This window comes from Sciurus vulgaris (genome assembly GCF_902686455.1).
Source record: "Sciurus vulgaris genome assembly, chromosome: 1".
Lineage (NCBI taxonomy): Eukaryota > Metazoa > Chordata > Mammalia > Rodentia > Sciuridae > Sciurus > Sciurus vulgaris.
The window spans coordinates 174499165-174511324 of NC_136461.1; the positions used below are offsets into that span (position 1 = coordinate 174499165).

Below are 12160 nucleotides of genomic sequence, written 5' to 3' on the forward strand. Positions count from 1 at the left end.
ATGTCAGTTGTTTCTACCTTTTAGCTATTGTGAATAGTGCTGCTGTGAACATTTTTGGATAAGTTTCTGTTTGCACACCTGTTTTCAGTTCCTTTTGGTACATATGAGCAGAATTGCTGGTTCATATGGCTACATTTAACCTTTTGAGGTTTGTATTATATTTTGTATGTGCTTAAGGTTCTTTCATATCAAGTGACTTTTAAGACAAGTTATTTTTTAATTGATTGGTTCTTGTTGGGATACTCTTTTATAAGAAAGATGAGGAGGCTTTCTCTGGTTTAGCTATATATTTTTAATATAAAAGATCAACTTTTAAAATTTCATTATTTCTTTTTTGTAAATCCCTTATTTATGCTTGCTTTTCCATCTATTTCAGTTCATCACGGAAAAGTAAGCACCAGCAACTTGTTATTTTTTTTTTAATTTAAACATTTTTGCTTATTTTGTTTCTTTCTTCCATTAACCATATTCCTCTCTTCCTCTCTAGGAATCTTACTATGTTAGATTTCCCTGCATATACTTATTTACTCCCTGGCAACACATCATCTCTTTTCAGCTGCCTCTTCCTTCCTCTCTACTGGTAATATAAGTTTTGCTTAAAAATTCTTTTTTCAAAGCTGCTTTTTTCCTCTGCAGTTGTGGGTGGTTATACATTAATTTTCAGATTTAGATTTTTACACTCAATGAGACTTAGTTATCATAACCAAAGGTTGCTATTGAAATTTCAGTTTAGAAACTGTCGGAAAAGTATATGTATTACAATTGTCTACATATAATATACCGATTTCTAACACAAAAGGTATCTGAGGGCCTAGGGTTGTAGCTCAGTGGAAGAGCGCTTGCCTAACTTGTGTGAGGCACTGTGTTCCATTCTCAGCACTGCATGTAAATAAAAAAATAAAGGTCCATCAAAACTTAAAAAAAGAAAAAGTATTTGAGACTGTAGACTTAGCTGCTAACTTCAGTGCATTCTATTAGTTAATTACCAGTAAACCTTCTCCATCTTGGGAAGTGTCTTTTTGAAACCATATTCATCCCAAAGACATAATTCAGTTTTGTTTTTAAATCCATGTGACGTTTGGTTAGTTTAAAATAATGAGAAACTAATACTTGAGGATGCTAACCTGAATCTTACAATGGTCATTAGAAGTGTTGTTTGTGTAAGGGCCCTTACAGTAGACTGCATTATCCTGTTTTTTCATCTTTATTCATGTGAAAAGAAAATATGTGGATAATTTTGGAAGTGAAAAATACAAGGTAAGACTGTCTTAACCCCATGTTTTAAGAAGCAGTGTTCCACATGACAGCTAGCCCTAATCAGTTTTAGTACCAGTCTTGTATACCTGTCTTCAACCACCGTAGTGCAGTTTGTGCAAAGAAATTCTAAAGTACTTCTGATTATTCTTGAGCAATACATTTTCAATTTAGTACTTGCATTAAATATTATGGGGAATATTTCTTCTAGGTCTCCTAAATTTTGGTTTTATATTTCATGTTTCAAAAATTAAAATTTAATTGTGCACATATTAAAAAATTTAAAACAAATTAAAAATGCCTTACTTTTTTTCTTTTGATTAGAAAATGGTCTACCTGGGCACAGTGGTGCATGCCTACATCCTAGCTACCCAGGAGACCAAGACAGGAAAATATCAAGGTTGAGGCTAGTATGGGCAACATAAAAACCCTGAATCCAACAAAAAAAAAAAAAAAAAAAAAAGAGGGGTGGGGAGGAGAAAAAGAAGTGGCCTGAATTTATATCATTAATGGCAATTTGTAAAATTCTCTTGAAAACATTCATTTTATGTGGAAAGAAAATAACTCAAGTTGTATGTTTTCTTCAAGGAAATACATACACTTAGACATAGCGTTTGTCTGTCTTACTCTGTCTGACTTCAGTAATGTAAAATTCAAAATGCATGGTAAGTAAAGAACACTCATTTTCTCTTTAGAATTACAAGAATTTTAATGGAACTCGATGGACCAAATTGGCGGGAGAACCTGTCACCCATTCCTGCTGTGCCCACTTCTGAGCCCCTTCGAGCTTGGCTTCCTGCCACACAGATGACCCCAGACCAAGGGGGAGATCCCAGTAGCCATCACTCACAGAGCATCACAGGTGGGGAAACCTGTACTCATTTCCTCTGAGCCATGTTCATGAGAGAGAAGAGACCCTGTTCTGCTTTTTAACCACATGGTCTTAAGAAGTTGCTTCACCCCTCCTATGTCCAAGTGTATAGGAAAGGGGGAAATATGAATATATCATGAAATGGTTTCTCAAGAAGAAATGAAGATATGTATATAAAACACTTGACATGTGCTGAGTGTGTAATACTATAGTATCCTCTTAATAAACATTAAGGTAGCATTATTGAGATGAAGTAAGCTATCTAGTAGACCACGTATGTGACAGGGATAAAGTAATAAGATTGATGTGTTTAAAGTAATACAGCATAAATATTTAACAGGAAATTCGTAGTGCTGGTTAGATGTCCACTTCATGGTTTAAGAGGTTTTTTTTGCCATTATTCATGAAAATGGTTATTGAGCCAAACACTGAAGGTATTTGTATCCCCATTTCATAGACGGATTCTGCCATTCTTATAGCTTAATGAAATATTTAAGGTGCTCTGTATTGTGTGAAAGTGCCATACAAGGCTGCATAAATTGAGGTTACAGAAATTTTCATTGGATCTTGCCGGAGCAGCTATATTTGAGAGTCTAGCTCTTGTCTTTGTATGGACTACCTGTCAGGTAGTTCTGGCTTGTTAAGGTTTCCATAAACCCAACACAGTAAAGAAATCATGCCAGTATGGATAGCATGTGAAATTACTTGTATTTTATTTTGTAATTTTTTTTCAGGGGATGGTGCTGGGTTTTACACTCATGGTGCTTTACCACTGAACCACATCCCCAGCCTTATTTTTTTATTTTTTTAATTTTGAGACAAGGTTTTGCTAAGTTCCTTTGGGTCTTGCTAAGTTACTGAGGCTGACCTTGAACTTGTGATTCCCCATCCTCAACCTCCCAAGTCCCTGGGATTACAGTTGTGTGCTCCCATACTCACTGTATTTTGTAATTGGAAAATAATAGTTTTATAATTACATAAATATTTTTACTTGTAACCAGATTATCTTTTTAGTTTGTACATAGTTTTGTTCCATTTAGGCTAGCTCTGTGTCATATGTGATCAAATTAATTAGCAATATTAGATTTACCTATAGCTATACTTAGGCTTTTGTAGAGGTACTTATATGAATATTTCTTTTTTCTTTTCTTTTGTCCCATAGAAGCCATAGAAGAAAAAATGTTTAAAGCTCTTAAGGAAGAAGGAAATGAATATGTAAAGGACAAAAACTATAAAGACGCTATTAGTAAATACAGTGAATGCTTAAAAATTAATGACAAGGAGTGTACCATATATACAAACAGGCAAGCTCTTTGTAACTTCATATACTTATTGTGTTAATACTTTTGATTATTTTAAAAAGTAATAATTTAAAAAGGTATTCTGTTAATTAGTGCAATTAATTTATAATAAGTTAATTAGTTGCCGATGTTTTGGGCCATGGTTCTAGGAATTTATATGACAAATTGTCCTCAGTGTTTCTGAAAGAGATGGGAACATAGGGATTGCAAAGGAATTGGGAATGTGAGGTGTGGGAGTGACAGATCTGATGTCTTTGTCACCAGGTCCCCTTGAGCTACAGTTGCTGCTTGGGCTGGTGCTGTTCTGATTTGGCACTTCCTGGCCTCTGCAGCTATCTGAGTTGGGTATTGTCCAGTGTGGGAGGAGTGGGAACCAATGACTTTTCAAAATAGGGTCTTACGGAGCAGTGCACTTTTTCTTCTGCAGTTCTGAGGGAAAGAACCAGCATCTTTTATAGTGTATGGTAGGAACAGGAAGATGTCTGCTTGGGTGCCACATGTAGTAGAGAATATCTCACTAATATGTGGTGATTTGAGATTTACAGGGAAAGGTAGAATCTGGTGATAGAGTAGGAGAGGACAGTTGCAGGCCTTTCCCTGGCTATTTCAGATGAATTCTTGACCTGGCCCATCACCATGTTTTTGAATGTTTTCCTCTGGTGACAACCTCTTTACCAAAACTTTATCACTAAATTCTATGCCTTTCTGTCCATATTATGGAGGACTGGGTATCACTGGCTGCTCAGTTCTTAGCGAAGCCCTTCTTCCCTTGGCTGCAGTGGCAGACAGCTTCTCTTCTCCCTCTGTAGGCTTTTCTTATTGTGGTATCTCAGAGTTCAGGAGTTCTTGATCCCTTTTCCACTCAACTAACTCCCAGGGCCATCTCATCCCCTCTGTGAGCCAGCTCCATTTAACACTTTGCAGATGTGTCTTTTCAATGCCAGACCCAAACACCCCCTCCCTTCTGCATCAGGGCTGCTCATTACTCCTGACCTCCTTGTTTCAGACAACAGCAAGCTCAGTGGTCCTACTCTCTACATCCCCTTTCAGCATGACCTGTCTGACCTTCTTGCATCTCTGTGACACCCTCCATAGTGTCCCTGCAAGTTCTTGTTCCCTCTTGTCTTGTTCTCCCAAGTTCTGTGTCTACACTCAAGTAGCTATGGTGATCTTCCTAAAACCTGTAAACCGTCAGCCCCTATTAAAATCCTTCAGCAGACCTCTGTTAGGCTCAGAATACAGCTCGGCCTCCTTGCCCTGATTTGTAAGGACCTTAATCTGGCCTGCCTGTCCTCCTGGCTCTGACCTACACTGCAGCCATGTGGTGTTTTTTTTAATTCATCAGGAGCGTCATGCTCTCTCCCAGCACAGCTGTGGACACATTCCGTGCCTTTAGCCTCTACTGACCCCTACCTTCCCCTTAACTCTCTCAACCTGGTGACTTGGATCATTCTCACTTCATAAGTGACTATAAATGTCACTTCTTCCAGGAAGTCCCCACTGCTCTGTCTCTTGACTCTGCCCTACATGATCTGATGTGATTCTCAGCTGTGAGCTTCCAGAACACCTGTACAGACTTTATTGTGTTTGCTCAGTTTAACTCTCTCTGCACCAGACTGCATCCTTCTTGTATCACCAGCACTGTAATTTCATGCACTGCAGGAGAGTGCCACAGCTTGGAGTCATGCGTTCATTTTCAGTTGAAACATCTTTGGTGTACAAATAGACTTACTGAACTGTTGTCTGATTTTTTACTAGCTGTCTTAGTTTACAGATGCTATCATTCCTTTGCTAATACTGTGTTCCCTTGTGTTACAACAGAGCTCTGTGTTACCTGAAGTTATGCCAGTTTGAAGAGGCGAAGCAGGACTGTGATCAGGCACTTCAGATAGATGGTGACAATGTGAAGGCGTATTATAGACGGGCGCTGGCTCATAAAGGACTCAAGGTGAGGATGCCTGTGTTTTCATATGTAAATTTCTGCTTTGAACATTCCGGGTGGTTTCCATGGACATATGTAATCTCAGGATCAGCTTGGTGATGACCATGCCACCTGATGGCATGGTGGCACACACTGGTAATCCTAGTGACTTGGGAGGCTGAGGCAGGAGGATCATAAGTTGAAGGCCAGCTTCAGCAACTTACTGCTATAACTTAGTAACTTAGGGAAACCCTGTCTCAAAGTAAAAAAAATAATAAAAAAGGGATGGAGATGTCACTCAGTGGTTAAGTGCTCCTCCCCTGGGTTTACTTTCTGCTACGAAAAACAAAAAACCTCCCAAAATCTCAGGATCACAGAGTGGGAATGAGATGATCTGAGGTTTAGTCCTAGAACTATATTAACCAGTCCTGAAGCCGTAGAATAGGCTTCAGATTTCACTACTAACTATAATATGGATTCCTTCCAACTTTAAATAAAAATTATCCTCTGCCTTCCTAAGGAGTTGCAGTAGGTTTACTTTAGGAGACCAAAAGGGTTGTTACCGAATTATTGAAAGCCACAGCAGTGCCACTGGATCCTTCAGCAAAGATTGGGGTTGAGGTAGGGTGAGGGAAGGCATCTGAATGGAAACCGGTCACCCCGTGGACACAGTGATGTGTGACCTAGAGATGTATCAGAGATGTGAAGTTGATAGTGACTTGAGCCTTAAGCCTGATGGTCAGTGTGAGATTATAGAACAGCATTCTTCTCTAAGAAAACCACACCATTAGTTGAGAATAAAGAGGGTGTTGTATAATTATACTTTTCCTTGTGCAGATTCTTCTGCACAGAAGTCTCGATGAATGAATGTTCTTACATGTAGAAAATATTGTCACCAGGAAATTACAGAAGATATTAGAACGTTTCCTTTGCCCCTTTGCAGTCTTTCTCACTCTTCTCCTTCCCATTCATGTAATTTCTGTCTCTGTAGCTTTGCTTCTTTTTTTACATAACCGTACAGTATACTGTTCTTTGGGTTCTTTTAGTCAGTGTAACCTGAGATTCATCCATTTTGTGACTACCAGGAATTGTTTCTTTCATCACTGTTGTATGAATATCACAATTTGTTATACATACACCAGTTGTTTCTTGCTTGGGGCTTTTATGAATAAAACTGCTATGACATTCTTATGCACATTTTTTATGAACTTGTTCATGAGCTATACAGCTGCAATTCAAGTGTAGGTGGGAGTGAGGATGGATAGAGATGGTCAGATCAAGAGAGGCCATGAAGAGGAGGCTAGACTTGATCCTGCAGGTGATGGGATCAACCTTAAGGGGTAAATGCTGCTACGACAGGTCCAATTTGGGGACAACATAGAAGGTAGATCAGAGGAGTCTTTTATGGATAGGAATATAAGTGGGAGACCACCAAGGTGAGAAGCACATGCCTGGAGGAAGGTAATACAGAGGGAAGAGAGAAGGTATATTCACTTACCAGAGCTTCTATAATAAAGTGCCACAGACTGAGTGGCTTAAACAGTAGAAATTTGTTTTCTCACACTTCTGGAGATCTGAGATCATGCAGGTTCGGTTTCTTCTGAGGCCTATCTCCATGGTATGTTAATTACCATCTTCTCTACATCTTCACAGTCTTCCTTCCCTGTGTGTGTGTGTGTGTTCAAATTTCTATTTCTTGTAAGGGCACCAGTCATACTGGAATAGGGCCCACCCTAACTAATTTAACTTGGTTACCTCTTTCAGGACCCTGTCTCCAAATATACTTAGTTGTACAGCATTGTGGGTTAGAACTTTAACATACAAATTTTGGGGGGACAGATTCAGACCATAACAGAAGTTAATTCAAGGTTGTTTGATGGTAAAGTTGGCAGGAGATACCAGTAAGATGTCTGGAGGAAGAAGGGAGTGCCTCCCAAGCCTCTGGGTGGCTGGTGGTACGGTGTGATAATGAAGGGAGCACAGGAAGTGGGGACAGGCTTGCGCATGGGTAGAGATAGATTCATTAGAGGTAGAAATAGATTCATTGAAAGGGAAATACCTGGATTTTGTTGGGAGGGAGCAGTCTTGTTGCTTAGTATACCAAATGAGTTTCATCTGTGTGCGCTGAGTGATCAGGTCTTTCTAGACTGCAGATCCACTCAGGCTGCAGTAGAGCCAGGCCTGTGCTTCCTGCCAGGACCAGATGCCACCCTCTGAGGGAGCCACACAATAGCACTGTATTTACAATGTCGGTGTCCAGGTGACTCTGATGACCCCTCCACTTTTGTTAGCAAAATTCTTCGGTAAACCTCATGTAAAGATTTCCTAGATGGTGTGTGGCACCATGAATTAAGAGAGTCCTTCAAAATTTACTTAACTCTTGGAGCTAATGGATTTGGGTAAATGAGGATAGATATGCATGACTCATGAATTTATATATGTCCAAACTCTTAGATCAGGTCCACCTCATACTGATGGCCTCTTTGAACCTGTTTAGCTGACTCAAGATCAGAAGCTGCACCTAATAAAGGACTGGAATTTTATCCTTGGAATGAATTTTAGAAATTCTATTATGATGCAGAAAGAAAATCCTAAATTTGAGTTATTTTGTCCCACTATATCATGAGACTGGTATCTTGTTTTGATTTCATGTTTTATAGCTTGCTTTATCTGTTCAGTAGGTTGAGCTGTGTGCCAAGTGAATTTAATTTCAGAATCTTCACAGGCTACAATTGCTTATGAAATGTGTCAGATGTCACACCTGAATCAGTTTGCTCAGGGCAAGTGTAACAAGGAAGCAGCCCAGGTGCCCTGTGCCTCCTGCTGCACATTCTGCTTTCTTTGATCTTGTTGTTTTAGCTGCCTTTAGTAGTTGGTGTGTATGTGTGTGTGTGTGTGCACGTGTGTGTGCGTGTGTGCGCGCGCAGTTTTGAAAGGTATTTACAGTTGTTCTACACAAAAAAGGTCTCAACATTTTGTTTTTATTTCTAAGTGCCAGTTATGTGGTAGATGTTGTTAGTATAGAGGTAAATAAAACAGGGTTACAGCCAATAAGGGATGCTACAAGTGCAAAAATATCAAAATGAATAATACCTTATAAAATAATTATCAATTTTATAGTTTAAGAATTTCTATTAATAGTAAATATTATCACCAACACATATGATTATACTCTTTTTTTTTTTTTTTTTTTTTAAAGGTCTGTTGAGGTTAGTTAGCAACTTTCAAAGTCCTCTTTTTGGCCAATGCTACACTTTATTTAAGCTCTGCTCTCCCCACCATTCTGCATAGCTGCTCTCTCTTCAGGCCTTGTTCTCTGACAGCTGTAGGAAAAGGACACTCCTTCCTCCCTTGTTGGTGTTTGGCACAGCCCTGGCTTTTCTTAATTTATCATGACAGTCTGTAATCATTGTATTCATTCATGTGTTTACTTCTTTTATTGTTCCCATCATTAGAGCTCCCATGAGGGCATGGCCCAGCTTTGTCCCGTCGCGGTATTCCCAGCTCCATACCACACAGGGCCAGCTGAGTGGCCACTTGTGGAGGGGATGGACACCCCCTGCATTGCCTCCTTCCCTGGTGCTGTCCTCTTCCTTCCTGCCCTGCCCTCTCTGCACACCTGCCTGTGTTAGCACTTACCAAAGCATGTTCTCTTGCCTTTCCTCCAACCAGACAGAGTGCTTTTCAGGCAGACTTCCTTGAGCGAGTGAAAATGATCACACAGCTCCTGCATGTGGGACTTCCATTTCCATGCTGGAGCTCACAGAGCCACCTGTTTCCAGACCTCACACTGGAGCTCCACACTGTTTATCACCCACCTCTGGGCACTGCTGCTGTGATCATCCCTTATTTCCTTGTACCAAAGTTTCCTCATATTTAAAACAGGAACAATAAAAGTTAATATTTTTAGTGCTATTGTGAGAATAAAGTCAGATTTGTAAAATGCTGAGAATGGGAAGAGTTGGCTGTTACCGTAAGAACTTGCCATCTTGCTTCACTCCCTTGCCCTCCAGGTGTGGTTCCCGCCTAGGACACTTGGGGTATAAATAGTTTTTTTCCTAGCGGGTTCCATCTGTGCTGTTGCAACATAGTGGTATGTGGAAATTTACCAATAGTATGTAATATATTAGTTTGTAAGCAATTTACCTTTTTTTTTTTTTTTTTTTTTACAAATTAGAGTGGCTTTAAGGTTATCCCTTTCAGCCTGTCACTTGCTTTGGTGAGTTGCTGAAGGAAGGGGTAGGGCTGAGCATTACAGCTAGTCTCTCAGGAATGTCTCATAACCACAAGCTCAGCTCGTCCATGGCTTAGCCTTCAGCACGTGCTGTTATACATCATTATGATTCTTTGCCTCCTCACAATTTGGTTTAATTAAAAGTTTGAAGTTCTAGAACATGGCCTGTCACAGCAGATTGATTTTGTGGCATCTGTGTCTGCTGCCAGAGTCAATAGCCACATCTTGTAATTTTAGATTCATTTTTTGCCTTCAACCTTTACAATATATTGTCTCTTAGGTTAAGGGTTGACACCTATTTCAAACAGTAAACAATTTTGAAGGGTTTTATCAGACAATAGTATCAGAGCTACCATTTGTATATCCCTTTATAGGTTTGAATAAACTATTCATAAATAAAATATCCATTTTATTCATTCATTTATTCCTTGGTACAGCCTTGTAAAAATTAGAATAGAGTTTTTGTTACATTTTAAAGATGAAAAAACTGAAGCTTATCTCAATATATTGCTCAAGCTGGCTCAAACTCCTGAGCCCAGGTGATCCTCCTTCCTCAGCCTCCTGAGTAGTGGGGACTGGTCACCATGCCCAGCTTAGGATCTTTTCTTAAGTTTCACTGCTAGGAACTTCCAACATGAGACTGTTCACTCTTTTGTTTACTTATCCAGGAGATGAATGCCTTCCAGGTGTAAGGACAGGGAAAACCGGTGATACAGAAAAACACATGGGTTTACTAACTTCAGATTCTGTGCTTTCTTCAGCAGAAGAGGTTTGCTGTATAATGGGTTAATCCTTTAGCTGTAGAGTCACCCACAGGTGCTTTCCAAGACTCCCTGTGTACACACTGTATGAGCTTACTTTGTCACTCGGGCTAATGGAAGCCTTGTCTTGTATTTATAAAAATGATTTGCTGTCTTCCTACTCTCAGGATTATCAGAAAAGCTTATCTGATCTCAATAAAGTTGTCCTATTAGACCCAAATATTGTAGAAGCAAAGATGGAATTGGAAGAGGTAACCAGACTCCTTAATATTAAGGATAACCTGGCATCATTCAACAAAGGAAAAGAGAGAAGGAAAATTGAAATTCAAGAGGTATCATTTTTTATTATCTTTGAAAGTACTCTTTTGGAGATGTTATACATAACTAAGGACATATTTCTTTGAGTTCCACAAAAATTTTGTTCTTATTCTGATGATTAGTGAAAAATTTTAGCCAGTGAGAAAGACAAAACTTGCCCTTTGCAGTCATAATTCATCACTGTTACTTCCCAGGGTGGGTCTGTGGCTGGTATTGTGTGCCTGTTCATTTCGTCATTTCCTCCTTCCTTTGCCAGCCTGTCTGTGTTTCACTGCTTCCACTCTGTAGCATACTGGAGCCATGGCACTTGGCCATCAGGCTTTGCTCCAGGTTAGACCTGGAGAATTCTGATAGAACTGACTCCGTTTCTGGACCCTAAAAGCCACACCCCTATGGAGATTTTCCAGATTGTCTCAGATCGCTTTTTTAGCACTCTTAAGATTGGCTTAGCAGAGATTGTGGACCTCCCCAGGATCACACCTGCCTTTGTGATTTCTAATAATTCAGATGTTTTGCCTTGCCATCAGTGAAGAATGTCAGGCCATGAATTCCTGTACATTCATGAATACTAATTCATGGCCTTGTATTTCCCCTAAGAGTAAGAGGTTAATAGGTGAGAGAAGCTAGAAGTTCCTCTCCTTTAAAGAAGAAAGAGAATTGAAAAGCCAGAAGGTTTTTTCTTTAATGAAAATTCTAAGCGAATTGGAAAAATATAAGTAAACTTCTCTGTTAAATATAAGGTAATAAGAGTAATGTAAAATTTATCACAAAAAAGAAAAAAAATGTTACAGGTTTTCATTTTGTATAACGTTTTTATTCAAGGAAAGTTCTGAAAATAAAATTTTTATTTTCAATGCAAAATAGTTTTAAAGTAGTATATAGAAAAATGTTTTTATGAACTGAATATTTAGAACCTAAAATTCTCTTCCTGAAGAAACTATAGATTTTACAGTTATTACAAATTACATACTTTTGCCTTAAAACTCAAGTACAGTCTACTTGTGGTTTTCAATTCCCATTTTAACCAAGGTAGCAGAGTATGTGGATGAGTGTTATTCAATGTCACAGTATAATTTTTTTCTTATGAAGGTGAATGAAGGCAATGAGGAGCCTGAAAGAACCTCAGGGGACATCTCAGCTGACTGCCTGGCTTCTGAGAAAGGAGGTGGAAGAAGTGGGCCCCTAGAACACTCCCAGAGACTTGAGATTTCCAAGCCTACCAATGCTTATGAATTTGGCCAGGTTATAAATGCTGTCAACATGAGGAAAGATGAAGAAGCCTGCGCACATCTTTTAGCCATCACTGCACCAAAAGATTTGCCAGTGTTGTTAAGTAACAAACTTGAAGGGGATATATTCCTTCTTCTAGTTCAGTCTCTGAAAAATCATATTGTTGCTAAGGATCCCTCCTTGGTGTATCAGCATCTTCTGTATCTGAGTAAAGCAGAAAGGTTTAAGGTAAGTGGCGAAGTGTTGTTTATTAATAGATATCAGTTCTTT

At 39.2% G+C, this 12160-nt stretch overlaps 1 protein-coding gene across 7 annotated transcripts in view; it reads left to right on the top strand.

Moving 5' to 3' along the window:
• SPAG1 (sperm associated antigen 1) overlaps positions 1-12160 on the top strand; it is an 83441-nt gene that overhangs the window by 62533 nt on the left and 8748 nt on the right. For all 7 annotated transcript variants that reach the window (XM_079102648.1, XM_079102649.1, XM_079102650.1 and 4 more), the window contains 5 exons: positions 1950-2116; positions 3288-3429; positions 5248-5374; positions 10510-10674; positions 11750-12118. In XM_079102648.1, coding sequence (XP_078958774.1) covers positions 1950-2116; positions 3288-3429; positions 5248-5374; positions 10510-10674; positions 11750-12118 — 970 coding nt within the window. The remainder of the gene's footprint in view (positions 1-1949; positions 2117-3287; positions 3430-5247; positions 5375-10509; positions 10675-11749; positions 12119-12160) is intronic.